At 44.7% G+C, this 27,533-nt stretch overlaps 2 protein-coding genes across 5 annotated transcripts in view; both read right to left on the reverse strand.

The window, feature by feature from the left end:
- The window catches only part of LOC134095621 (dual specificity protein phosphatase 8-like), a 55,176-nt gene extending 50,701 nt beyond the window's left edge, over positions 1-4,475 (reverse strand). The window contains exons 1-2 of the mRNA XM_062549251.1: positions 4,364-4,475; positions 2,029-2,379 (exon numbers count right to left, since the gene is read on the reverse strand). Coding sequence (XP_062405235.1) covers positions 2,029-2,259 — 231 coding nt within the window. The 5' untranslated portion in view covers positions 2,260-2,379; positions 4,364-4,475. The remainder of the gene's footprint in view (positions 1-2,028; positions 2,380-4,363) is intronic.
- A 1,945-nt stretch (positions 4,476-6,420) lies between these two features.
- On the reverse strand, positions 6,421-27,134 carry ptpn5 (protein tyrosine phosphatase non-receptor type 5). Of its 4 annotated transcripts, none has more exons than XM_062549256.1 (14): positions 26,940-27,134; positions 21,194-21,295; positions 18,829-19,034; positions 18,359-18,478; positions 18,058-18,135; positions 17,560-17,798; positions 16,916-17,102; positions 15,937-16,021; positions 15,463-15,542; positions 14,968-15,105; positions 14,297-14,407; positions 13,313-13,473; positions 10,797-10,910; positions 6,421-10,459 (listed from the first exon to the last, which is right to left on the reverse strand). In XM_062549256.1, the coding sequence occupies exons 3-14, from the start codon at positions 19,012-19,014 to the stop codon at positions 10,366-10,368; spliced, it is 1,593 nt and encodes a 530-aa protein (XP_062405240.1). In that variant the 5' UTR covers positions 19,015-19,034; positions 21,194-21,295; positions 26,940-27,134; the 3' UTR covers positions 6,421-10,365. The 4 variants fall into 4 exon arrangements, with proteins under 4 accessions (XP_062405240.1, XP_062405239.1, XP_062405241.1 ...); XM_062549255.1 differs by lacking the exon at positions 26,940-27,134 and adding an exon at positions 21,551-21,683; XM_062549257.1 differs by lacking the exons at positions 21,194-21,295; positions 26,940-27,134 and adding an exon at positions 19,219-19,786.
- Positions 27,135-27,533: the final 399 nt, after the last annotated feature.

Raw genomic sequence — 27,533 nt, forward strand, 5'->3', positions numbered from 1 at the left:
TTTTTAAAAACTTTTCAACAACACCTGTCTATTTAGGCCCTCTGAATTATGTTTACTACTAGTTCATGTGCCCACTACTTTAGATATTACATTGTTTTAAAAAAAACCTTCTCGTCCATGAAAATAAAAGCCCACAGAAGATATTACCGTCTAAACGTAGGCGGCTGCTGTAAGTGCCTGTGTCTGAGGCGGGCAGCCCTGGATTTCCTGGTAGAACAGGACCCGGGGTGTGGGCGCGAGTGCCCTGGCTGTGTTGCCCAGCTTGCAAAAGCCGAACCCACACAGAGCTGCTGGGAGCCATACAAAGAGGATGATGTCATGCGAGACCGGTCACAAAGAGCACACACTCCACCCCCGATGTTCCCTCCCTGTGTGTGAGATAGAGTCAGCTTTATGTGGGCCCGCATTAGTAATCGCGGGTATTATCCTCTTCGGAAAGCACACACACACACACTCACACACGCACACACACACACACACAGTCACACACACACCAACTGGATGGGGGATTGGGGTGCGCTGGAGAAATCAACCTCTTTTTTTTTGCTAGTGCGCTGAGATAAATAGCAACGTGTTTATTTATAATGTATGACGTATCGGCTTGTTGTTGCACTCATAACCAAAAGCCTCTTTTCAGACTTTATTTGTGTTGTTTACTATACTTAGTAAACAATATACGATATATGGTAAGGGTAGTGGTAGTGATAGATACATGGTGGTATAGGCCTGTATTAGGATGAGTCATACGTATGTATCTGACTTTGATTTTGTCCCGTGCAACCAAGAGGAAATGGAAATCCAAAACTAACCGTGACCTCTGACTGACTTCAAGCGAACTGCAATTCAGAAATTAAAATTCAGAAAGTATTTCCATAGAGATTACTTGAGTTAGCGCTTACTAAAAATAGTGTGACATATAGTGTGAGAGCGAGGCAAGTTAGAATGAAGAAAATACACACATGGTTTTATGTGGTTGCCTACTTGTATGACGTATTCTAATGTCTCACCAATAACTGACCAACTGTAAACATATCTCTGGCTTACTTACATCGATTTTCTTTCTTTACAGGAACTTTTTTCGAAACAGGGTGCCAGCAAAAATTGAGTCATGGAAAAAGACATAGGACACACTGGGTGAGTCGGGTGTCCGTTACTGAAACCAAATATAAGGAAGTGGAATAATATACTTCAGTCAATGCCAGATGCACAGTAGGTGACACCTTGGTGACCGAATGCCACTACTGTAAATCAGGTCAGTGTCAGGAGCAGGCTCACCGTTACCCATCAGCGTTGCTGGGGGGGTTGAGCAAACGCTATGTTGACATCTCTGGATCACCGAGGCGACCGTGGCTTGGCATGGCCGTTTGCTGTCAATTGACCCTCTATGCAATGGCAGGTTCGCCCCGCAGCGGCCGTGAAAAATGACAAGCGACATATGCCCGCTCTTGGGTTTCCAACTCCAGTGTGTTTCAGTGTCAATAGGCATCTGCGGATATATTTGTCTACAAGCCAACGCTGATGGAAAAATATGTCCCATTCAATACAAATGTCAAACTGGAGGGAAGGCTCTTGTTTCACGGCCAGACGTGTGCAATGAACTTATTTTGTCTAATATAGCACTCTGGAAGATCGGGTGTGCTGCTGTCAGCAAGTGTGAAATCATAGCATGTGTTAAATCATGGTGGGGATTTTCAAGGGTCAGGAATTCTGGATGAGGTACACCAAACAGACACACAGGCCAGGGGAATCCCATGCCATTAGCACACCCATAGGACAAGTGTCCTGAAGTGAAAAATGTATTTCTTTATCATATACATTTCTCTTTGTCATATATTTCCCCACATGCTTCCCACCAAATAAACAAAAAATCCTTCAGCTGTTCATTTGACGCATATGGAAAATCCATTTAAACACATGTTACAGTAATATGTCTTCTGTCTTTGTGCTATTTGGACACTTACACTGTTATTATACTGTAAGTACGTACTCTTCTGCGTAGTTTTAGTTATTCTGAGTGCCGTCACGTACCTTTATCTTTCCGTTGGGCTGCAGGAGCTCCGCGACGGACACCTTGTCCTGCTGGAGCCTCCTCTTCACCAGCTTGGAGCAGCACACGTTGATGGAGCTCAGCACGTGGGACGCGTTGTACTCGGAGAAGGTCCGGCTGTCGATGACCAGAATCTGAGTGGCTCGCCTCTGCAGCATCCCGGCCAGCCTCTGAGTGTCCACCACCCCCCGCTGGACCTTCACCCCCGACATGGCTCCTGTCGCAAGGGGTCGCAGAGTGGGGGGACAGAAGGCAAGCACAAAAAGCGGAGGAGGGAGACAGGACCTAGTAGGTCTACAGGTTGGGCAAGGAGGTCAACATCTCCACAGTGTCTGAAAGAGTGTTGAGAAATAGAGGGGGAAAGGACAGAGGGGAAATGAGAGTGGAGGATATAGAAGAAAAGAAGAAGAAAGAGAAGGGAAGAGAATATGTTACTTTAGTGTAAAACATGACTTGCACTATGTGACAATAGTTCACAGTCTAAAAACAATTTCAAAGTCAAAATTGTGGACTTGGAACTTCAATCCACTTTTAAGAACTTCCTTCTGGAGGTATTTGAAAATGGCAAATACCACTGATGCTGTAATCAATTATATGAACATTTATTCCATATTTCACCCTGGCATTCACCAGATGCCAACATGTCTGGTAAGTAAGGACTGAGGTCATCAAGCCCATGGCTATGAGCATTTAAGCTTTATTATTAAGTCTGTATGGCTGTGCTGTTCTAAACTGAATGAACTTTGAATGACATTACAGTAACTTGGATGCAATGACTAGAAAGTAAAGGAAACAATTGCACAGTTACAAGCTTTTTAATAGTACACACAGATATAAGCTATCTGTGGTCACAATCATATTGTGAAGCTTGTGTGTGTGTGTGTGTGTGTGTGTGTGTGTGTGTGTGTGTGTGTGCGTGTGTGTGTGTGTGTGTGTGTGTGTGTGTGTGTGTGTGTGTTGCACAGTATGTGTGTGCCTGTGTACGCATGTATGTTTGTGTTGCTAACCATGAACCAGCGCCTGAGCACTCAGAGCAAAGGGAGAAGGCAGCACTCTCCTGCCAGAGCGGAGCAAAACAGGCTGATGCTGCAAGCGAGCTAATGGCGTTGTGTTGTGCTCGGCTCTGCTCCTGTGCCACAGCTCAGAAAGTAAACAGCCTGAGAGGCTGGCAGGGAGGGGCGAGACAGCGCGGCTATGAGGGAACCTGACAGTCACAGCGAACAGTACACGGCTCTATGCTCCCATCGCTACACAAGACACATGAAATGCTGCAATAGTGTCTCCCTCTCAATCTAAAATATCCTGGTGATGTATTGCCGTGATATTGACACACAATGGAAGCAGTTTACACATCCAACATAGCAGCATCTTTACTACTGAAATAACCGTGGTCTTTGTACACATTTTGCTGAGATGGTATGCATCGAGTGGGCGCGGTGTGAAAAAAAAGTCTCAAATGTGGTCTTTGTAGTACAAAGTAGGCTACCAATAGGGGGAAAACATCCCAGTCAAGTTTGTATAAATTAGTGCATTGTCCAAACTGTACACAAACAGCATAATGAGATTAATCCTATTAATATGATCTTCTCCCAACCATAACCACAAAGCTAACCCTTTCTCTGTTTGAAGCAAAAGAGGTTCCACTGACATAATGGACTGGTTGTTTTATCTAATGTCTGAAACTGCTGAGCCTGTAATGACAGTGCTGGAGACCAAAACAGTCCATGGGGTGACATCACAACAAGGTGCTTTAGAGAGGAACAGCACCATAACAGACCAAAGCAAACAAACACAGACTTGCACTACCAGCTCACCACTGATCAGCCTTTACAACTGCTGTCTTTACTCCTATGGCTCATTACTGTAAATAGCAAAGACATTCCATTTGAGAAACTTTATTTGTTCAAGCTGTATGCTGATGTTAGCATGCCAATACTTAAACCTAATTATCAGCAAGAAAACAGAACTAAACATGTTTGAAATAAGTATGCCTACAGTATAAAGTTCACACCATTACTCAAACCTAACAAGATGAGTTGCACAGGAGTCAGGGCACTGCATAGTGCATTTTCTGTCTTACACATAAATCAACAAGAGAACATGCCAAGCTCATAAAAAACATGGACAATTCCAACGTCGCAGAGAACAGAGAGCAGATTTTTAAAATAGTCTTAGTGTCTTACAATACAATATTCTCTATGACATTAAGATGCTTTAGGAGGCTTCATTACTCGTCCATTTAGCTTGCTCGAGGCAAATGAGATGGAGTATTGAATATTAAACTAAGACATTATATATAGAAATGATGAATCCTACCTTGTTGGATGGGAGTGGATCAGATGAACGCAACATAAAAAAACTCGATGAATAATTTAAATTTGTTATGACTTAAAGAACATAGCAAGGGTAGCATCCCTACGAAGGGAGGTCCCCCTCACGATAGAATTGCGGCACTGTCAGAGCCGAGTACAGTCGCAACACGCAACGTAATCACGTTGCGTTCTGCGGTAACTAGCTCCGCCACCATTGAAGCGTGGGGCGAGATGAATGATGGGTCATGATTGTAGCCTACTGCAATAGGATTCTTAACTTATTCTTACAGTAATAATAGTTCCTATGATATATCTGGCTGGTATTGAATATTCTGCATTCGGGTTAATCCCAGTCCAGGATAACTAGCTATTGGGATTTCTATATCAAATTGTGTTGGAGTGAGACATGTGGATGACCGAGTCCGCAATAATAAATTACAGTGCATAATTTCATTCCTGCAAATATATCCTAGTGATGTGAAGGTGAGATCGCCCATATTAGCCTACTAATAAGGCAATAGTTTATCGGTGGACGTTTTTGTGATGACAACAAATCTGCTTTTACAGGGAATTCTACTGGACAGGAATGTGTACGATGACAGTTCTCTTGAGCCACCGATGAGGTCATGTACTGGGAGGCGTTGAAAAAAAGTGGTGATGTCACTTTCGGCCAATCACAAATGACTGATTCCGGAATTGTAGGCTGTGTTGATATGTGAAACAAACAGGATTACAATGCAAGCAAAGTTGTTTTCGATCTAGATCTCTGAACTCATGCAATTTAGAGTTTTTCATGAGTCCATTAACCAGTCTAAATGCAGAAATGGCTTGTAGCCTAAACTACTTAGAAACAGACCATTACTTTGAGTGCCGAATTTCTAAGGACAATATTGGCTGTTAATTAGGTGACGCTTTTAATTGTGTTGCAACTTGTGTAGTTTACCTCCTTGGAAAAAAAAAATGTTTTTGTGCTCCTCATGTCCTTAAACATGCGCGAATTGTTTCATTTGGTTTGAGCACTATAAGTCAGTGCCTTGTTTTACTTGAAATAAATAAACATACCACAGATATGGCTTAAAATAACTTGAACCTCCATTCATTGTTAATGAATTACTATTGTTTTATTGTCAAATGGATTTATAATAGATTTTATCTTCCAGTACTGGAGACTGTTACTGAGGTGTTCCACTAGGTGGAGACCTATACCTACACGGTAGTTTGGGGAGAATCGAAAAGCTGTACAGCAAGAGTCTGTCCATGACAGTAGACTATAAACTAAAATATATTGATGCCAAATAACCTACTGGTTCAATTTGTGAAGAGAGATTGTTTATGCTGTATCCCTAACGAGTTACATTATCAAAAGGTGCTGCAAAACCACTGAACATCAGATAAAACTGCATGAGTGTTGGATATTTTGCTTTATCTCATCAGCAGAAGGCTCACAGTTGTGCATGAACATGACTATAACATGACTGGCATGACAAAACAGTAGGGTGTCATTGCCTTTTCTAGTGGAAACACAATGTGGGGATTCAGTGGCTTTCATCAGTTGCAGGCTTATGCATGCATTAAGCCATTCACACTTATGGTTTGAAACGGTGGTATAGTAATTGGGTGTCAAAGGAAAGGCATGCTTCAGTGAAAGGGTAGGATTCTCTACCTTTCAATAGGTCTATGATGATGCCAATAGTGATGCTGATGATCTTTGCCAACTTCTTTGTAGTTACCAGGTTTTAGTACCATAAATATGGACCTAAACAAAATAGATACTTTGCAATAATTATCCAAAGATCTCCCAGCAACTCTCCACTGAAGAGCACGTTGCAAGCTTACTGTGCATACCTAGGCCTACAGGTTGGCCATCCCTGAAAACCACTCAAATAATGCACACAGCACTATTCTACCGCAGCCTTCCTCATTCTGTTACCATGGTGATAAAACAAGCACAGAAAGATACTGGTTGAAATGAATTGTCGAAACAAACAAGAACTGGACTTTTCTAGAATGTTGCCGCACATTGCAGTCGATACATCATTTTTGCATGGAGAACAACCAGTGTTTTTTTCTTTAATAAATACAAGTAGCATTTTATTTTAAAGATCAAGCAATAACCAATCATACAAGCCATGAAATGGTAAATTCAGTGGTTTTACATTCTATGTAGGTCTTTCACAGCATGGACACAAGGCATCTGATTAGGCAATGGTTAAAAAGAGGTCCTCTGCCATTTTAGGATCCATTGAAATTGATTGGGATATGATGATTATATCAAACAATAAATATTCAAATAAATATAAATACATACATAAATAAATAGCAGACAAACATATTTCAGGTAGTTCATTAGAGATATTTGAAGAAAAAAAAAAGAACATTTCAACATAACAGAAGTGGATACGTGAGCCGTCGCCTCACATTCCCTTGAATGCTAAGAATCCATCACAACATTGCCAACAGCAGAGCACCTGAAGTGTGTTTTATCTCACAGGCAGAGGCATGATGTGGAGGAGAGAGAGGGGGGAAGTGTTTGCGGTCGCGCCGCCGCACCCCGCACCAGCCCAGGGTGAACAGATGGCCCGGCCAGATGGAGGATTGTGGGACGGAGCAGGGGGTGATGAGCGGCCATCTCGTCCAGGCCAAGCGCAGATAGAGGGAGCTTGGCAGCAGTGTGGAAGGCAGGAGGAAGTGCTGGGTGCCACTCTAGCCACCCACAGCAGTACTTCCTGTTCAAACCACCATGAAAGGCTGAGTGTGGTCTGCTCTGGGTCTATTATTATTAGTCGGCCAAGAAGAAACGAAAGTTATCATGATAACCCTGGCAAAGGCGTAATAGGCATCAAAATGCCCAGAATTGTCCATAAAATGTTCTGTTGGTATAAAATCTGGAAATAAGTTGGCAATCTTGTCCTTTGTATGTTATTTTAATCTACAGTAACTTCGACAAGAAGTCTAAATGTGAATGGACGAGACACAGAAAGCTGCAATGGCATAAATCTGAAACATGGATACGTATTGATGTTTCTATGTGTCCGCTTGTAACTAAAAGACCTTCATTTTATGTCTGCAAAGGCAACAGTCAATCAGCTGCAGTCACGTGATTTTAAGCTTGCTGCTGCTGCTGCTGCTGCACTTTGTCTGAGTAGTCCACTTTGTAGGAATTAGCTGGATGCAAACACAGTATATTTATAAGATTAGCATTTTCAGTATGGTGTTGCTGTGGCTCAGTCAGCTGAACATGGTGCAAATAACACCAAGGTCAAAGGGTCTAATTCCAGTTTGGAGCACATGCACCAGAACAATATAGGCATTCATTCTATACGTCCAGTCTTGTCGGCCTAAAGTAGCCCCTACTATGGGCATGAATGTACTTTGAAGGAAGTCTTTGGCAGTGTACAGAAACAGGGAGATGTTGGCAATGCTGCAACAGATAGAACATCAAAACATAAACCAATTAGAAAAAAGAAAAAAAACAATGCTGTCATAGCAGATTATCAAACACACTTATCATAACACTAAAACATAATATAAAGCAAATATATGAAGTCAACGTCCGTTGTACTGAAACAAACCAATATAGTAAGTACAAAGCACAATGATACACTAGCTCTTAATTAATTAAGGATACAAACAATTTCATTAGACGTGGATGAAAATAAACAATTTACATTTAAAAGACAGGTCATGAATTTCAATGCAGTAACAAATCAATCAGGTTGGGAGGTGGGGGAGTGGTGGTGAGGGAGGGGGGAGGGGGAGGGGGGGGTCACTGGCATCACTGAAGTGACCGTTAAATGAAGCCTAGCCAGCGATTCCCTCCTCCGCGTGCTGTGCACATTTCCCCTCGCGCCTCTCCTCTCGCTCAGTCTCGACTCCAGCGAGCGGCAGAGACGGGGCACGGCACACAGCACTGGATGCAGATTAGGCAGAGTGCAGATACGACGTCTCAGACACTCTGTCAGAGTCACTCACACGGACACAGTTCATTGTTGACTTTGTCATGCAGACTGGGAGGGGGAGAAGAAAAAAAAAAAACATCTGAGCAAAGCTGTCAGATCATTTGATAGAGCTGCCATCTAGAACAATGCTTCTGTCTCATTTTGCTGCCAATGATACACCCAGAGAACTAAACGGGTAAGCCGACTCACATACAAATTAAGTCCAAGTCAATAGAAGAGAAGCAGGCAAATCAATAAAAGATCAGTCATTGATCAAGTTACAGAGGGACACCTGCAGATGCAGGGTCTGTAATTCTCCTGCGATATGCCACACTCTCGCACTTCCCGTCACAGAAGCAAGCTGTTATGTACATGGTTAACAGTAGTTGGATATACAGTGTACCGGCATTTTGATCACATAAAATCTTGAGGTGCAGCATCAAATGTGTGTTCAAGTCAAGTGGAACACCACCACCAGGAACAAACACGACAAGCAGGAGAGTCATGGACAAGGAAGGCATGTGGACGAGACCGACGGACAGACACTGAGTAAGGCCATTATGTATAAAATACATGTGCTAGATTAACCTATTCCTTGAGACCAACCACAATGCAGGCTGTCAATGTCTAAAAAACATTATAGCTTGTTGCAGTTCATAGCAGGGTGTCCTGCCTGTGCAGTTGTACACATTCTATAGGAGAATTTGGGTGAGGAGAGACACTCTGGGCCTCTCCGACAAGCCACTCAACAGACCGTTATGAACTAATACTGCACATGCTTGAGACTGACTGACTTCTCTCAACTAAGAAAGACATGTTTTATGATATGCACGCACCCATGTCATCATAATGTATTAGCACACTTTCTCTCTCTCTCTCTCTCTCTCTCTCTCTCATGCAGACATACTGTACGGTACATACGCACATGTGTATTTGCTCACATGTGTATTTGCACACACACACACACACACTTGCACTTACAGTACATATGCACACACACACACAAACACATGCAGACACACACACACACACACACACACACACACACACACACACACACACACACACACACACACACACACACAAACATACACAAACACACAATAATGCATTCACTCTCCTGTAGTGGAAAATTGGCATCAGTGTTGACTATGTTGACTATGTACGTATGTGTGTTAGTTCTGCCCTGTTGAGACCGATGTAGACGTTGAATGTTTAGGCTCTAAATCCTTCAGTTTTTTTAGTTTTTTTTTTGGCTGGCAAACAATACTGCTCCTCTGCCAATAACCCACGCAGCACGACGACCGGACCTTCTGACCACGGTCAGTCTCATGACAAACACGGTGGTCAAAAAGACCAAGAAGGTCGAGATTGTCCCTCTGTGTTTTTATGTTCTTCTTCCTCGTCTTCTTCTTCATCGTCCATAGTGGATTGTTGTTGTGCTGTAATGACACACTGAGATCTGGCTCGTGACCGCATGGCCATCTACCCTTCTTACATTCGGATTGAGAAAGAGTCCAGCAGCACCAAGGCCATACCTCATACCAGTGTCAGGCTTTGGGCTGCAAGGCAAGGAAGTCTTTGGGGATGTGTGCTGATGGCATCCTGGGTGGAATTGTTGAGCTACCCTCTGTCCTCAGAGTTCCCTCACAGGCTTCATAAAGTCGGCGCTCACAGGGTGGGAGTGAAGATGGAGGGAGTGGGGGTGGGGGTGGGGGGGGGCAGTTCAAAACAAATGCTTCTCTCTGGATCATGTTTGCTAATGAAGCTACGCAAAGGGGTTGTTGGATGTGTTTGGTCAGGCGGCTGGAATGACTGTCGATCGTGTGCTTCCTCTGAATGCTGATGGAGTGTCTCGATCGGAGTTGGAGGAGTGTTTTTTTTCGGGAGGCGCGACGCGGCGGTCAGGGCTGTGGGTCGGGGGAACGATGGGATGCCATGCGGAGAGTCGGGCAGGTCTGTTGGAATGGCATGCAAGGCTGGTTCTGATGTAGTGCAGACGGGGCAGAGAGTGGGGCCGTTGGTCTGTGAGGAGGGACTGGACGACGCTGGACGACGTCCGCCATCTTTACTCCTCCGTATGGTGGGAATGCTGCTTCTCATACAAACTGAGAACGTGATGAACAAACTGGTACTGCTCCGCTGTTTGGATCATCCCACCCCTGGGAGCGAAAGACAGTTGACTTCAGTAAGACAGATCAAATGCGGAGAATATCTGTAAAAACACTTAAATACGTGATAGTCCTCCTATAGAGACTTCACAGATGGCTGGTTTGAATTATTTAAATTAAACAATTACTGAACATCACCTTAACCAAACCAACTTCTAAATCCTTTGCCTAATCTGAGCATCTGTAGATTGTCTATGGAAGACCATCCAAGTAAATTGTGACTAAATGTTCATCAATTAAGTTACACTTTCATCATGTTTGTCAAAAAAGTCTCAGACTTTAGTGTAGTTGAGTTGATGGCATACAGTATGTGTGGCTCTGGGTTCACCTGTCTAGGCGCAGTTGGCTGGTTGTCTTGAGGATGTCCACCACCCCTTCATTTCTCAGCTGCTTGCAGAGGATGCTTGTGGCAATGAAGCAGCCAGTACGGCCGATGCCAGCGCTGTGGATCCCACAAGGACCAATAAACAAACCAACAAACATGCAAGAGAAAAGAAACAACAACAACATATTCATGAGGTTGTGATCTAAATCTGCCGGCTTATTCTAAATCTGAACTGGCAAAGGATCCACTAAATCGTTTGCGACAAGAAAAAGTTGTCAACCGCTTTTTGGATAGAACCGCGGGCAACGACCACAACAAACCATCCCTCCATCCTGCCTGAAGGGAACATTTTGTTTTTTGACGGAACAGCAAACTAAAAGGTCATCCAGTAGAGGGTGGACAGTGGGGGTGTCGGGGGCTAGCTGGGGCCGGGATGCTGTTAGGGCAGCGAGATCGGCGGGAGGCCCTGGAAGGCCTGACAGGATTGGCACAAAGACCCTGCAGCTGACTTTTAAAGCCCTCCACCAGGCACATGAAAAAGCAGCTCTAAGCAGGGCACACACATGACGTGTGGTCAAACGAACACACAGGTCTTGTAGCTGGAAACATACAATAGTTATACTCTGATGTGGCTCATGTTACCAATCAATAATATCACACACCAGGTAGATACAATACATATATTATTATAGAATGCTGGAGATGTATCAGGAGTTGCGTCAGCCACAATTCAAACCGGAATACTCTTCTACTCACACACATTGTTCAGACATTGTTGGTGTTCCAAATACGAATGCAGCACAACAGGACTGGTGTACATATCTGGAATCGACCGGCAAATTTTACACACAGAAAATTGTGCTCTGGTGAATTAATCATTGGGCTGAAAGGTCTGTGCTTGTGATTCTATAAATCAAACTGAACTGACAGTGTGTTTTTGTCTTGTTTGCCTGCATTTTCAGAAAACCTATTCAATGGAATGATGGAAAATGATGGCGCTAATAAGCTATGCCTTACACTTTGGAATTAATTCCGCATGACTACATTTTTCTAGGCCTGTAGTCACATTGTTACGAAACACCATGGCTGTGTTACTAGTGTCTGCTTTTATCTAATCATTACAAATGTGTGAAGAGACTTGTAATTTATGTACTTCATGACCTTAAGCATGCTCTGAGCCAAAAGCATGTTCCAATGCACAGCTGCTTGTGTGTCTGTCAACCAGAAAGGCCATGCCATCAGTGTCCTTGAAGAGAAATGACATCTGAGGGTGCGCTCACAAAACCCTCTGCAAACAGTATGTTTCCTTTGGTCATAATTTTGAAATGTTGCGGCCTAAATTTGCATTAGTGGATCAGCTGTTGCACTAGAAGCTCCACTACCACACAAAGTAAACAAAGATGGCCCCTCCCTTGTGGCCATGGCAAATAAGGTTCATAGAAATGGCAAAAATCTATTACAAGAGAAAATACAAAAATTCTTGTGAAATGTGAAATAGGCTTAGCCTACTGGGCTATAGCCATGCGGCAAGTTGCGAGTTGATCTCTAAATCCTCAATGAGCCGTAAAGTCGAGCGCGAGAGAAAAGGAGATCGAACTGAGTTATTATACGATCGGGAATCTCTGGGTGTGGAAATGACCCCCCCGAAAGCCTCTCGTGGCCCGGCCCTCCACACACAGCCGCCTTCATCAGGTGAGTCAGCCAAGGCCACTCCTGCCCAGGGCCATCTCCACTGGCACATTTCATCTGTGTCAGAGCCTCTCCACACCCCAGAGCTAATGCACGGTCCGCTGGGTGACCTCGGGCCGCGGGCCGCTTTGTAATCATGGCTCCGGGAAGCCACACGGAGTTAGGGGGGAAGATGCCGGAGATAATGTTTTTTGACAGGTATTTTCCGAATGAAAGCCCCGTGTTGGATTCCTCCCCCAAGGACTACTGTACAGTACATGGGAGATGTTGAAAGGCTTCACAACACAACAGAAGTTGAATATTTACAAGTTGAAATAATGTGATATAACAGCAATACGCAATCTTGCTCACCCTTATCTAATACTAGACTGTAAACAGTGTCTGCATGCATCTATCATTGCAACTAATTAGTGGCTATGAAAACAAATCAAATATAGTTCGTCTTTAAATCAATTTTTTTTCTTGCACTTTTTTGGTCTTTTGTTGCATTGCAGTCTTCCAGAAGCCTTCAATGACATGTTGTTCTTTGTGTAAAACGAATGAAGAGCTCTTTTCCAAAACGCTATAAATCCATTTTTTACAACATTAAAAAGTCATGTTGTTTAATTGTGTATTTCAGGTAAAATCAATAAAAATGCAGTTTTTTTGTTTTGAAACTTTTGAAGTAAAGATAAATCAGCTAAACATAACCCAATACAGTTCCACTGAAATTACTTGGAAAACAACATTTTAAAAAAATGATGTAGATTCATTAAAATGGTGGATATAGCGTTTTGGAAAAGAACTCTTCACATGTAATAATAAGAGAGTGTAATAAAAGCAGGGAGGACCTGCAGTGGACAATGACGGGGCCACTTCCGGGCGGAGCCTGTTCCCGCGCCTCCTCCACTTCCTGGACCAGCTCAAGGAGGGGCGGGGCCTTGTCTGGTGTCTTCTGGTCAGGCCATGAGGTGTACCAGTACTGCTTTAGGCTCCGCTCCTCTTCCTCACACTGCAAACCACACACACACACACACACACACACACACACACACACACACACACACACACATACACACACACACACATACGCACACAAGCACACAAAGACAATGGGCTAGTTCAGCAGGCATGTAAATCATCAACAGATTTCAATTTGTCTGCTATGAATAAACACCTCTGTTGCACTATACACACACAAGTCTATACACCATATGCAAACTAGTAGGCTTAATCATTTGCAAAAAAAAACCAATCCAGGACAACACCCTCCTGGCTCCTGAAGCGATCTGTGTCCCTCTGTAACCCAAATACATATTTTATATGGCCCCACTACGTGAGACACAGTATTGGTGGCAAACTCTTACAATTATACCCATTTGCTAAAATGTAAAAAACACTCACCCTCTGAACAGAGTATAGAGTTATTTTCAGCCACCAGAATTTCTTCATTTATGTTTGACACTGTGTTGCTAAGGATATTAGTTGCCATGACAGCAATGCTTCCAGAGCAAGACAGCAAGTAAATGCATGATTGGAATGACATACGAAATATTCTACTCCCCCCTTCCCCCGGAATAATGAACAGCTATTCAGAGAATGTGCCAGACTTTTTAGAGATATGCCCACATGTTTACAGACATAGACAGATCAGCGTGATCCGGAGACAGACAGACAGACAGACAGACAGACAGACAGACACACACACACACACACACACACCCACACACACACACACACACACACACAGACACACACACACACACACACACACACACACACACACACACACACACACACACACACACACACACAAATCCGCAAAACACAGTCACCTTCAGAGAAAAGATTCGAAGGCTGTAGTCGTCCGCCTGGATGACCTGCTGGACTGTGATCTCGATCCCCTCACAGGTCACAGTGTCCTCTGGCCAGTACTCTGCACACTTCTGCATGGTGACACATCCAGACACAGCGCAGCCATGTCATCATACTGTACCACATGATGTAAACAACAGCAGCTGGGTCATTAGATGTGCTTCTTGTGGCACTGGTTCCAATATGGAATATAATGTCCGCAACCCTGACAATTGCTCCCGTTTATTGTTACAACGTTTCGACCCTCCTGGGTCTTCATCAGGCTAAATGTTAATAATAAACGGGAGCAATTATCAGTGTTGCGGACATTATATTCCTTTTTGAAGCAATACTCTCCATTTGTCCTGCATCTGCAGGGTGGGATGTGCACACAGCTAGCTACTCTTCTTGAACGACTGGTTACAATATACCACGGTTCATTTAGAGTGAGTCTATCTTAACGTGTACTGAATGAGGAAGAACTTGTGGCTGTGTTTGCATGTGATGACATTTGTGTGTTTGTGGTGTGGTGTGTGTACATAGTGCAGTATGGAGCCAGTGGGTTGGGTCTGACCTCATGTGATGACATTTGTGTGTTTGTGGTGTGGTGTGTGTACATAGTGCAGTATGGGGCCAGTGGGTTGGGTCTGACCTCGTTCTTCTCCTCGATGTTGGTGATCATGACGATGATGGGTGAGTGCTCCTGCCACACCATCCTCCAAAAGTCCCCCACTGTGTTGACCGTCGGGCCCTGGGTGGCGATGTAAGCCCTGTCCTCGTCCCCATAGCCCTGCAGCACAAACACACACACACACACACACACACACACACACAGTCAGCTCTAAATCAACCAGCATAGCCCTGAACCCATTACTACAAAGGAAAAAGTACTGGAGCACTTTTAGTAACTTTATTATGTAGTGACATACATTATTTGTAGACGTATACTGTAAATCCTACAGTCATATGCAAGTAATATACAACAAAACAACCTAACTTGAAACTTAGTAGGCTGGGCACAGTAGAAACTAGTACATACAGAACTGAGCAGTACGCAAGCTGTTCAGTAAAAGAAAGTGATTGTGTCATCTCGCAGCATTCAAAGTGCATTGCATGCAGTAGACTCAATAGAGGCGAGACCACTCACCCGCAGGTAATTGGCATTGATGTAGGTGCTGAGGAAGTCGTCTTTGTCCATGGCTCTAAGGCACACTCTGCTGTGTGCGTCTGAAAGACAGGAGTGCGCCGCCTTAGCTAGGGTTTACCAGAGCTCACATCTCCCATCTGTTTACCTGAGCCCGCGCCAAACACACTAACTCGTTTACTGCGGTACAGTGAGCTGTAAATATAATGACTGGAAATACAGGGGGAAAAAGATGTACAAAAACAAAACTGTGCTGGAAACAAACTAACTCAAATCAAATTGTTGGAAACCAACGGATTTGAATCAAATGTTCCATGCTGTGTCCTGAACATATTTGTTTCCCATGTGTTTGTAACATGATCCATGCAAAAGTCTTATGATTTTAGGTTAATCACAACAACATTGTTGAAAATACATCTTGCAGTCATCTACTGTATCATTTTAAGAATCACTGAATTCATGTCCGGCAACACTTACTGGGAAGAATGGTCTTATATCGATTTTTCCGCACTACACCAGGGATACTGTATTCCTTTGGGTCCACAAAATTCATTGGAGTCTCCTGTGAAGATATTACAACACAAATACTGTATGTGCATTGTCAATATGGTTCTACATGCCACAGCCAATGATATATACAGTATCATGCTTCATTCCACTATGAACTCCAAATAGCACAGAGTAGTAGCTTTTGTTACAGAATTAAGGAGTGAAGTAATGCAACCCTGCTGTTGTCTGGTGTTGACTGTGCTAAGCCCATAGGCTCAACACAGACACAAACATGGACATGAACTGCTCTCTGGGTATCTGTGGTTCTCATCCACTTTTAAATTATCTAAACATACATGGTGCGCACTCATCTGTTTTTCTTTCCTCTGAGGAGCAGGAACCTTTAAATACGCAATGAGACCCAGCGAGAACAACAAGAGTTCTGCCTCAACCAGGTCACCCCAGAGCTGGGTCAATGTAGTCTGGTTTTCACCATACTAAGCTCAATCTTTTAAGATTGAACATTAGTCTGGCGAGGCTGCGCATTGTTTCTACTGCACTTCGCGTCGCTTAAGTTTCGTTATCGTCACGTCACCGGCCAATAGCGTGCCAGGACTAGAGTATGGCCGTTTCTGATTGGAGCCAAAGGTTCTGGCAGTACGCAGAGGAAAAAGATCTGCTAGTTTCCAGCCTGAGCTGCCGGGGCGAAATTCAAATTCCCCGGAAGTTCAGGCAGGGTTCAGCCAGCCTATAGGTCAATGTGCACCGCACAATTAGCCTATTTCACAAGATGTCGCCACTGTGTAAACTAACTTCCTCTGGAACAGCTCAGTCTATAGGAAAGACAGAAACAGGAAGATGTTTTACCCTGGCAATTAAGGCATCATTAACATCAACTAGGCCAGACACCTGGACACTGTGAAATTGGCTCATGCAGGCTGCATGTACTGTACGGCGACGGACTTACGTAGAACTCGGCCTGCACCACGGCGTCGTCCAGGGCCCTGGCGTGCAGCTGGGCAGCGGTCAGCACGTTGGAGGCCTTCTGCAGGTACTCCTGGGTGGTCTGGTCGCGGGGGGACAGCAGCGCCCCGTAAGGCTCCGTGGTGCCCGGGGTGCACATGTCCAGCGTCAGCGACACGTTGGAGCCTCGTCTGACACACAGAAAGGCAAGTCTTTTTTTTTAATTATTGTTGTTAGAAATGCTCTTAAAACCTAAATGTTTTTGTTCATGTTGTAAGTCGCTTTGGTTAAAAAGTGTCAGCCAAATGTAATGTAATGTAATGTAAAGTCACCCTCCAAAATCAAAGTGCCTGCTATGTAATGCAATGCAATTCGTAATGCAAATTGTTTCAGTTGGATGACATGTTAACTCTGCTTGAGGATACATTTAATGCATTTCTGTGACAGCTGATAATATGTATTCTTTCTCTCTCTACATACTGTAACACAGCTGGGTTGAGATTTTCGTTGGAGTGAATCAGAGGGGAATGCCGCTATTGTTAGACGTGAAATAGCAACATTACTGAGAACACAAAGGCCCTCTTCAGAGTCTTTAGGTCAAATTGTTTCACAAGCTGGACAACATTTAATTCGGTCAGTGTGCCTGACCTTTCCTGAAGGCCCACGCCTTTGACGCTCAGAGTGCCGTGGTCGGAGTCGGCCTTCATGTCCATGAAGCAGTCGAACACGGGCGTCTCGGGCACGGGCTCCAGGTCGAAGAAGTCGTCCGCCTTGGCGTCTGTCCACTCCGAGTAGGTGAAGGAGGGCTGGCGGCTCATGGACTGGCGTCGGTCGTCGGGGAAGGTGGGGTGGGGTCCAGGCACCAGGGTCCGGATGCAGAAGAGAGTCTGTCGGACGGGAGAGAAAATGTGACGGATATAGAACAGCTCATCACGTCTGAGAGCTGAGGATATGGAGCAGTAGGCTATCTGCAGGAACAAAACTAACTTGAGGATTTGAATGCAAAGCCATTTTTGCCTTCACTTTCAGCAATGCGTCCATAATCGATAGCAGTAATTTAAAAAAAATGTTTGAAATCCTTGTGTTTCTGAATGAGACCCTGACATTAGCTGTGAACACACAAATGCAAGATGAACACAGACTCACCCCAGTGCCAAGGATCACCACGCCAAGGAACAGTGTGGCCAGTAGGGGGCATAGAGTCTCCACCCTCCAGATCTCCACCTGAGAAGGACCCACGGTAAACAAAGACAGCTACGACCTGAGGAGCCTCTAGACACAGCTATCTGCACCAGCAGTTTTTGGGGAAGGTATTGTGCTGTGTGAATGCCACACAATAAGAATAATAAAAAACACTCTACCACTGCTGCTAATGATTCATTCATGTTTGCCTCAATACAAATGGTTGGGTAACATTCTTCTGTCGCCATGGAAACCGGACACGGACCTGTTCCTGGACTGATGCCTCCTGGTCTGTGGATGAGAGCAGGTACTGCATGAGGTCCAGCACTTTATGAGCCGCTGGGAACGCATGGTATCCGTTCAGCATGTACACGACCCACACTCCCTACAGGGCACAAGGTAAACACACACACACACACACACACACACAAACACTTCATTCATTTGTGTTCACAAACACAATACATACATTTACTCTTGGCTTTGGGTACATTAACCCACATTTTGAAGTATATAACACACATAATGTACACTGCAAAATGGGGGAGAGGATGAACAATGTACAGTGTTCCATTTTTAAAAAGGTTCAACTGATTTATCATTGTCAACCGTACCATTCTCCATCACAATCAAACACAAGTAAGTTAGCCTACACAAGAACAGCACTGGTCACCTTTTTGAGGTGCATTTCTGTAATCCTACTGTATGCGGCTAATGGATGCAGTTGGTTCTCACCAGTATCTGTGAGATGACGTAAAGGCTGAGGAAGGCCCCTGCGGTCAGTGCGGTCCTCCAAGCCCTGTCCCAGAGCGACTCCCCCACCGCCTCCTCCACTGAGTCGGGGGTACCTGTGGCCTCGCTCTCCTGCTCCTTCTGCGCGTCGTCGGCCGTGGGCAACGCCTGCATGCTGTTCTGGGTCATCCTTCAAGTCAGTCAAACACCTGTCGGGGGCGCGGAGTCACAGGAAATCGCAGACAAACTCAGCCACACAAACACCGATTGGCTAGCCTGGGGAAATTTGTTGGCCCATTTGAATTTGCTCAGCAGGTCCTCTTGGAGACCACCATAACATTGAGGGCAATTTCCAAATCACCAAAAACCCAGGAACCAATCAGAACTGCTTACCCGGCATTGGGTGGGCTTTATATGATGACAGACAGAGGAGTGCAGTTAGCAGGGCTGCTTGACACAACCAATGGCTATACTGATGGCATCAATGTTAAACCACATCGTTGAGCACTGCACCTTAAAAACCTTAATTTACAAGAAAGACGTGTTTGCTGGACTTCTGAAAAGATCTGGTACGAGTTCAATGTACCAATTTAAAGTTTGATTTCACTATGCCCCTTGGAAATTGGAAGAGAATGAAATTTCCCAAGGCAGATTCTTAATCTCAAGTGAGATTTGAGAGTCGTTTTGGCCCTTCAAAGAAGAACATGAACATGGACATTTTGGGATAAATATAGTTCAAAAACATGATATGGCTTTTTGCAACAAGAGATGCTAAAAGCATACAATTTGCTTAATTGAATTTCTTTGAATAGCCACTTGAATGTGGATTATACTGATTTCTAAATAATAAAATTTTTGATGAATGAATCACATGCATTCTCCCCATGTGCTCCATGTACTCTCATGATTGATTCTCCAGGGTTTTTTAATCAACATCATAACTAGCCAATACAGATGATTATATATATATATATATATATAGAGAGAGAGAGAGAGAGAGAGAGAGTATTACTATGCTAAAGTCTGATACATTTTCACATTTTCATTACAACTTATCAACTTATTTGATTTTGAACAATTAAACCGGAAACCGTGTAGGAACAGACTGAAACACATATTTGAATACAGTGAATGGCCATGTACTGATATACAAAACAATGAAGTCGCCACCACCACACTTGCTGCAGGTGGGGAAAGGGAAAAGCGGGTAACTGCAGCCTGGTGGCTTCTGTGATTGGTGGAGGTATAGGGAGGGTCACCTAGCTCTCTCGGTCACGACGCGCTCTGCTGTCGTCACGCTCACACCACTGCCGCTTGGACCGAGGTTGGCTTCCCATCGTGATCGGCCCTCCGCCTCTCTGTGGGCAGCCCAGGCCATCAGGTGGGCACCAGTCTGTTGCAGCCACAGGCCTCTTTGTGTGAGACTTCATGTGTGTGTGTGTGTGTGAGTGAGTGAGAGAGACTTTATGTGTGTGTGCGTGTGTGTGTGTGAGAGAGAGAGCGTGTGTGAGTGTGTGTGTGCGTGTGTGTGTGCGTGTGATGAGTCACTACCCCCAGCAGCACGTGGCCTTTCCAAGGGAAACACTTACTCATCTCCCACCCCCACTTTTTTTGCTCCCTCTCTTTCTCTCCCTCTCTTTCTCCATCTCTCTCTCTCTCCCTCTGCATTTTCCCTCCTTCCATCTCTTCCATTCTTCTCTCCTCTTTGTTAATGAATATTATTTATTCCCCCACTCTCTCTCTGGCTCCGGAAATTGAGAGGGGCCGAGACACATCCATTCACGAGTCCAGCTGGCCGCTCTTGAGTGGTGTGGCTCCTCTCATCCTTTGTGCTAAGATTGGCCCCTCAGAGAGACCCCCCCCACACACACACACACTCCCTTCCTGAACCCCCCCCCCCCCACACACACACACACACACAACGCTCACACACCCACTCACTCACATATACACTCACTCTCGCATATACACACTCCCAAGGCTGGCTTTCATCATCCCGTCGTGCATAATAGTCTCCACCCACTTTTTCAATCAAGGTCCTATTCAGACACCAACACTGTCCTCATCGTTTGTCCTGTCCTGTCCTCTGCATGCGTGTGTGTGTGTGAGCGTGTGTGTGTGTGTGTATATGTGTGTGTGTGTGTGTGTGTGTGTGTGTGAGCGTGTGTGTGTGTGTGTGTGTGTGTGTGTGTGTGTGTGTATAGGTGTGTGTGTGTGTGTGTGTGTGTGTGTGTTATGTCAGTGAGCAGTGAATAACTTTAAAGTGATGCTGATAATAGCTGCCCGCACAAAGGAGCGAGGACTGATCCTGCAGGAGGCGATTACAGTTACGTACAGTACACACGAGCCCCTCCGCACATTCACTCACCTTTGGGAAAGACAGCGAGAGGAGTGCAGACTGGAGATCACATGACAGATATTTACAGCTGCTCTTGAAGGGCCTGGTCTGCTGTGTGGCTGTAAAGCAGTTCTGAGGAGAAGGGGAGAGAAAATAAAAGGCACATGGCTCATCATAAGTCTAAACCTGATTAAAGCCAGATTAAAAAAATTAGTCAAACATGTCCTCTCTATATGAAACCAACACAGATTTGTGTTTCTTCCCAGATTTTTTACAATTCTCTCTCTACTCCCAGCTCTGTATATCTACATTGTGCTAACATTCATATAACAATGACGCCAAGAAAGATTCACGCCGGATGAACAACAACTGAAGTAAGTAATCCACCTAATGTAAGTAACACAGGGTCTGCCCTCGAGAGCGCTGCTTTTGCGATTTCTCACAGTGACGTTAAATGTCACCGTCGACGGGTGAACAACTCACTGGCTCTCTGCACCTGTCTACATTTAGCACATTTGGTCATCCTCCACCGTGCAAACAGAGGCATTGATCTGGCCAGTCTCCACAAGCGATCAGATGGACGAGGACAAGGGGGGGTGGGGGGATAGGGGAGGAGGCTGCACTCTGTGTCTCTCAACATTTACAACAAAATAAGAGCCCATGCACCTCTGTGGTCCAATTCATTTACCCACTGTTCAACAAACAATAGACAGTGACCACTGGAAAAGCTCTCTCCCACTCTCCACCGAACCACTTTCTACCCCTCGTTCCTCTCTTTCCCTCTCTCTTTCTCTCTCTCCCTTTCTCCCTCTCTCTCTCCCTATCGTTCTCTCTCTCTCTCTCTCTCTCTTTCTCCCTCTCTGTGAAGGTGGTTTGAAGTGATGACGTGACTGAGCCTGGCGTTCAGGTAACCAGGGAAACGGACACACTTGCCTGCAAACACAGGCATATAGAACAGCTGAACATTCAACTCGCATCCTCTCTTTTTGTGTGTGTGTGGGAATAAAAAGTGGAGTCATGGTGGCATCAGAAAGGAGGGCTGTGGAAACAAGGAGAGAGGGGCGCTCTAGGGGGAGAAAAAACCCCACCAGGTCACAGTTCCACAAGAACAAATAAAACGGAACAGACGGTGCTTATACAGTGATGGTCAGGCAGAAGCTTGAGAAAATATAATTGTGTTGCATTGTGACTGCCGTCACACGGTGGTTTGTCGTTGGGGAGAAGTATGTGTGAGGTGTCTATGCTTCAGGTCTGAGATACAGTACTATGTCTATAACACTGAGTACATATTTAATAGATGCTGTTTATCCTTCCTCTCTCCCACCCTCCCTTTCTCTCTCTTTCTCTCTCTCTCTCTCTCTCTCTACCTACTATATTGTATCTCTCTGCATTTTATATATCTCCCTTCTCTCTCTATCTTGTGGACACACACACACACTCACACACAAATGCGCAAAAACACACAAACACACTCGCACACATCAAAAGAGCAGAAACAGGGGCATTGTTGTTTTGTTTTAACCATAATCCTTTCAAACCGCATTCCATTTGATTAAGTGATCATTCTAAATATCCATCATCATAAATGTAGAGTGTAATTGCTCCTGAAGAGCTTTATTTACCTCATCATTTGATGTTATGTAAGCCATTAGATCCTTCATTATCTGACTGACCAGAAAATAACTATGCAAGGCCACAACAATAACAAATTAAAAAAAATTAAACACCTCGGAACACTGTGGACACATATCTCGGCGCCGAATTAGTCCAGCAGATACAGTTAGCTGTTAGCAGAGATAATAAGGATTAATTATAATAAGGACGTGGCTGTTAGTTGGCTGTTTTGTGCTTTTGTAGTCATTTACACAGGGTCTCCAGAGGCCTGTTGTTGGTAAAGTGCTGGGAGGCTAAATGAGAGGAGGCAGGAGCAGAGAGAGGAGCTGGTTCCCATAAGGGCCCCGGTCCAGAGCCCAAGCAGTCAGAGGGCCCCGGGGCAGCACACAAACACACAACAGACCCTGCCTGGCATCTGCGTACATGTGCACGCACACACACACACACACACACACAGACACATACACACACACACAAGCACACACAAGCACACACACACACACACACACACACACACACACACACACACACACACACACACACAGACAGACACACACACATAGACACACACACACACACACACACACACACACACAGAGAAATGATGGGGAGGGAGATGAGAGTGTGGGTGAGGGAAGAGAGACAAGAAGAAGAGCTGGGATAAGAGAGATCTAGAGCCAGGGAGACAGAGCGCGAGACAAATGCTTTGCTCTGCTTGCAAACCCAGGCTCCTTGAGGTTAACTGCTTGTTAAAAATCAATTTCTCCAAACGTATGCAGCTCAGCTCAACTCAACCAGCTCCCTGCCTGAGGTCCAGGCCGATGTGTACACACAAAACTCCACTCCACTCCACTGGGAAGCCCGTGTGGTCTCGGGCACGGAGTGGACATAATTCTGCATGTGAATAGAAGAGCGACCAACTGAAAAGCTGAATAATAAGCTTTACATCTGGTTCATGAATTATGGATCTGGATTCGTTGATGAACGCTTTGCCTTTATCGGGTGAATATATCAGCTGTTGTTTTTCCAGTGCCACATTCATAATAAATGACCAAACAGGAACAACATCTTTATAATCATGACATCCAGGTGCTGAACAAACTCTTGAAAAAAAAAAAGCTAAACAAAAGAATCTGGTTTAAAAAAAAAAGTGAATTTAATTCAAAAATGAAAACAACATCTTCAACACTAAAATTCGCAGGGAGCTCTGGCTTGAAATCTCCCCTTGTCTCATGCAGAGAGCTACAGCTATATTCTCCTCGGCAGGGACGAGTATGAATCAGAAACAGCTATCCCACACACTCCTCTCAAAGCTTCTTCCAACAGCAACACGGTATAATGTGCCTAAACAGTTGGGTTCTTGTGGGCTGGCCAGAAACAGTGGGACACTTTTTTTTTTGTCAGTGTGAACACGGTACCTTCACACTAAAGCGATGATCAGTTCACTGTCCCTCATTCTCACGTCCATATATATAGCTCTGCCACCAAGCTACTGTATACGCTGAGAATACACCCGAGGACCCCACAGTACAGAAGGTGCCGGGGCGTGCAGCAATCGTATACCAGCTCACTGCACTCATTACTGTTCTTCTCTTCGTATAGCCGGTCTTTAAGAACCAGCTCATAGCACACAGTGATTAATGCCAGCGCTACATTGTTTGCACAGGCTTTGATTTCACTCTCCTCCATGCCCAGAGACAAATGAGCACCAATAATATAGATACCTATAGTAGATATGGCACGTCTTAGGTTTTTTTTTTCAATTTTCACAAAATAGTTGTGCTAAAGCTGATGTTCACATGACAAGGATAGGTATAGGTAGGTGGACCATCTAAATGAAAGGAAAGTTCTATCTTCTAGAGATTGGTCAGAGATTATTGTTTTGCTTGTAGGGAGCAAAGCTCACAATTCATTGTATGTCATGTATTTTTCATACAATCCATCAGGAAGAGCAGGGAATGGCTAAAATTGAATCATAACAACAAGTATTGAGAGACAGGTGTCTAACCAGTTCATACTTTGCCTAAGTTTTAACTGGCACAACATAATCAGTGGCACGGCAGAGTTTTCTCAATAATGTAAACAGAATATGAATCAACTCACTTTAGAAAGACGACAAAGCCCTGGGGTCACAAGTAATTACTCCAAAATCAGAAAATTCCACAAAACAACAACACTTTGCATACCACGGCTGAAATGAACACTATAGAACAAATAGAAACGACCAGGATGTGTTGGCCAATGCCACTCTCATACTACAGTAATGACACATGGCCTGTTGACACGAGATCTCGTTTGAGGAGCTTGTTTAAAGAAGGGAGTGCGACGTGCATTAAGGGATTATTTTTTCATGACAGCTGAGGCAAATCTGCATGGTTGCCCTCTTTGCCACCCAAGCCCCCCCGTCCCTCCATCTCTCTCTCTCTCTCTCTCTCTCTCTCTCTCTCTCTGTCTCTCTCTCTCTCTCTGAACCAGAGTGATGCTCTCACACATTATCACCTACTGAAGGGCAACCCCAGGCTACAGTGTGTGAGGACACCGTTACGTTTTTTACATAATATCACAGACAGAGCTCCTGACATGTCGTGATGGAGGCGGGGTGGGGGAGCAACCCCTCTGATTATTCCAGTTAGACTGACAGCGACTGGATGGAACCCAGTGGGTTCCCCGTGATGGCAGAACAGGAGATGAGTGCCTCAGGTCTCCACTCACTGCAATGAGTTAATGAAGCCTGCCTCTGTCTCCTGATGGATGAAGAGTGACATTGATTTGTAGGAGGCCCTGTTTGTTTAGCACTGGGTGCAAATGAATGGCACAAGGATCCACTGCTTCTACTTGGTTACCCTCAGTGTGATCTGTCACAAAGAAGAGGCAGGGCAAAAAAAAAAAATACCGTTATTTGTCTCTTTTTCCACTTGTGGGAGGCTCATATTTTGAAGTGGTCAGGAGATTTGGGTCTCAGATTACGATGCCGCGTGTGAAAACGTGCTGAGCTGAATCAATGGGGTCTGCAATGATGGAGACTGTATATCTGTTTTCAGGGGAAGAGGGAGGCATGCAGCACATCAGTGCACACACACACACACACACACACACACACACACACCACAGTAAAGCACTACTGCATAATGTGGACATGCTCCACTATACCAATATGACACATTTACGTTCCGCCAGCAACACTGTGTTTATTCTATAAAAGAGTGCGTCTGTGCAGATGTTGCTCCTAAATGTACGTACATATTTAAAACATTAATCAGATCTTTCGGTGACACACTGAAATTTTCCACAGATTGCTCTCAATTACATAACACACGCTGACCTCCCCGATCTGAAAGGCAATGGACCATGTCCTTTCATTTGACTGCCAAGTACTGTACTCGTCTAACGTGTGTATGTGTGTGTGTGTGTGTGTGTGTGTGTGTGTGTGTGTCTGCACTGCGTGCATGTGTGTGTGTGTACGGTTTCAATGTTTGTGTGTACAAAGAGGAGAGAGAGATAAAGAGAGAGAGAGCTAGAAGGAGGGGGGGATTGCCCTGGTAATAAAATGGGCTCTTGTTAAGCATAGTACCATATGCTAAGCCCAACAACAGCTCCAACAAGAAGAGAAAGATTGATGAAAAACATTGCCACTTTACAAAGGGATGTGATGCACTGAGATTTTGAGCAACAATGCACTCTACTGTACTGCTGTACATGTAAACATTGACATTGCCCACACACCTGTAAACAAATGCGCTGATATCTAGCAAATATCGATGGAAATATTATCAACTGTGCATACGTTGTTTACACACAACTGAAGAAATACACAGAGCATACAGACAAATATCCAGTACAGTGCATACACATCCACACACACACACACACACACACACCCACTTCCCAATGAATAAGGCATGAAGATCATTGACTTGCTTTGCTCATTGAAGATGCGCTGTTTGGTAAGCGTCCACACACATTCACAGAAAAGCATCCATGCACACCGAACCAAACGCCTGTTAACAAAGACAACGAGAGAAAGAGAAAGAGAAAGAGTGAGCGCAAGTGAGTGAGGGATAGAGAGAAAGAGAGAGAGAAAGAGAAAGAGAGAGAGAGAGGTAGAAAGAGAAAGAAAGAGAGAGATGTGTATAATGACACATGCATCAACACTCTCTCTTACCTATCGGCCGGGAGTAGATGGAAGGAATGAGAGCGACGGGTCATGAAGCATCATTTATATTCACATCACAGAGAGCAGCAGAGCGGTGCGGAGGACGAGAAGAGAAGAGAAGAGAAAAGAAGAGGGGGAAGAGAAGAGCGGAGAGGAGCGGAGAGGAGGAGAGACAGGAGGAGAGGAGGAGAGAAAAGGAAGGTAGCGCTTGAATATCAGGCGGGAGATGATGCCACCGAAGCAGAGGCAAAGCACTCGCTCGCTCGCTCTCTCTCTCTCTCTCTCTCTCTCTCGCTCTTTCTCTCTCTCTCTCTCGCTCCCCACTCCACTCTGTGCGCCAGACAGACCCCCTCCCCCTCAACTCAATGCTCTGCCTACTAATAGGATAGAGAGAGGAGTCTGATGCTGCTTACTATCTCTCTCTCTCTCTCCCTCCCTCTCCCTTTCCCTCTCTCTCCCCCTGTATTTATTTCTCTCCATCTTTTTATTTGTATCTTTCCCTATCAGCAACTATTTAACTATTTCTATCTTTTTGGCAAAGCTGTAGGCTGGTATTTCTGTGTCTCTGGCAGTGGTGTCTTTATTTCTTTGTTTGCTGGATAG

This window comes from Sardina pilchardus, chromosome 11, assembly GCF_963854185.1.
Source record: "Sardina pilchardus chromosome 11, fSarPil1.1, whole genome shotgun sequence".
NCBI lineage: Eukaryota > Metazoa > Chordata > Actinopteri > Clupeiformes > Clupeidae > Sardina > Sardina pilchardus.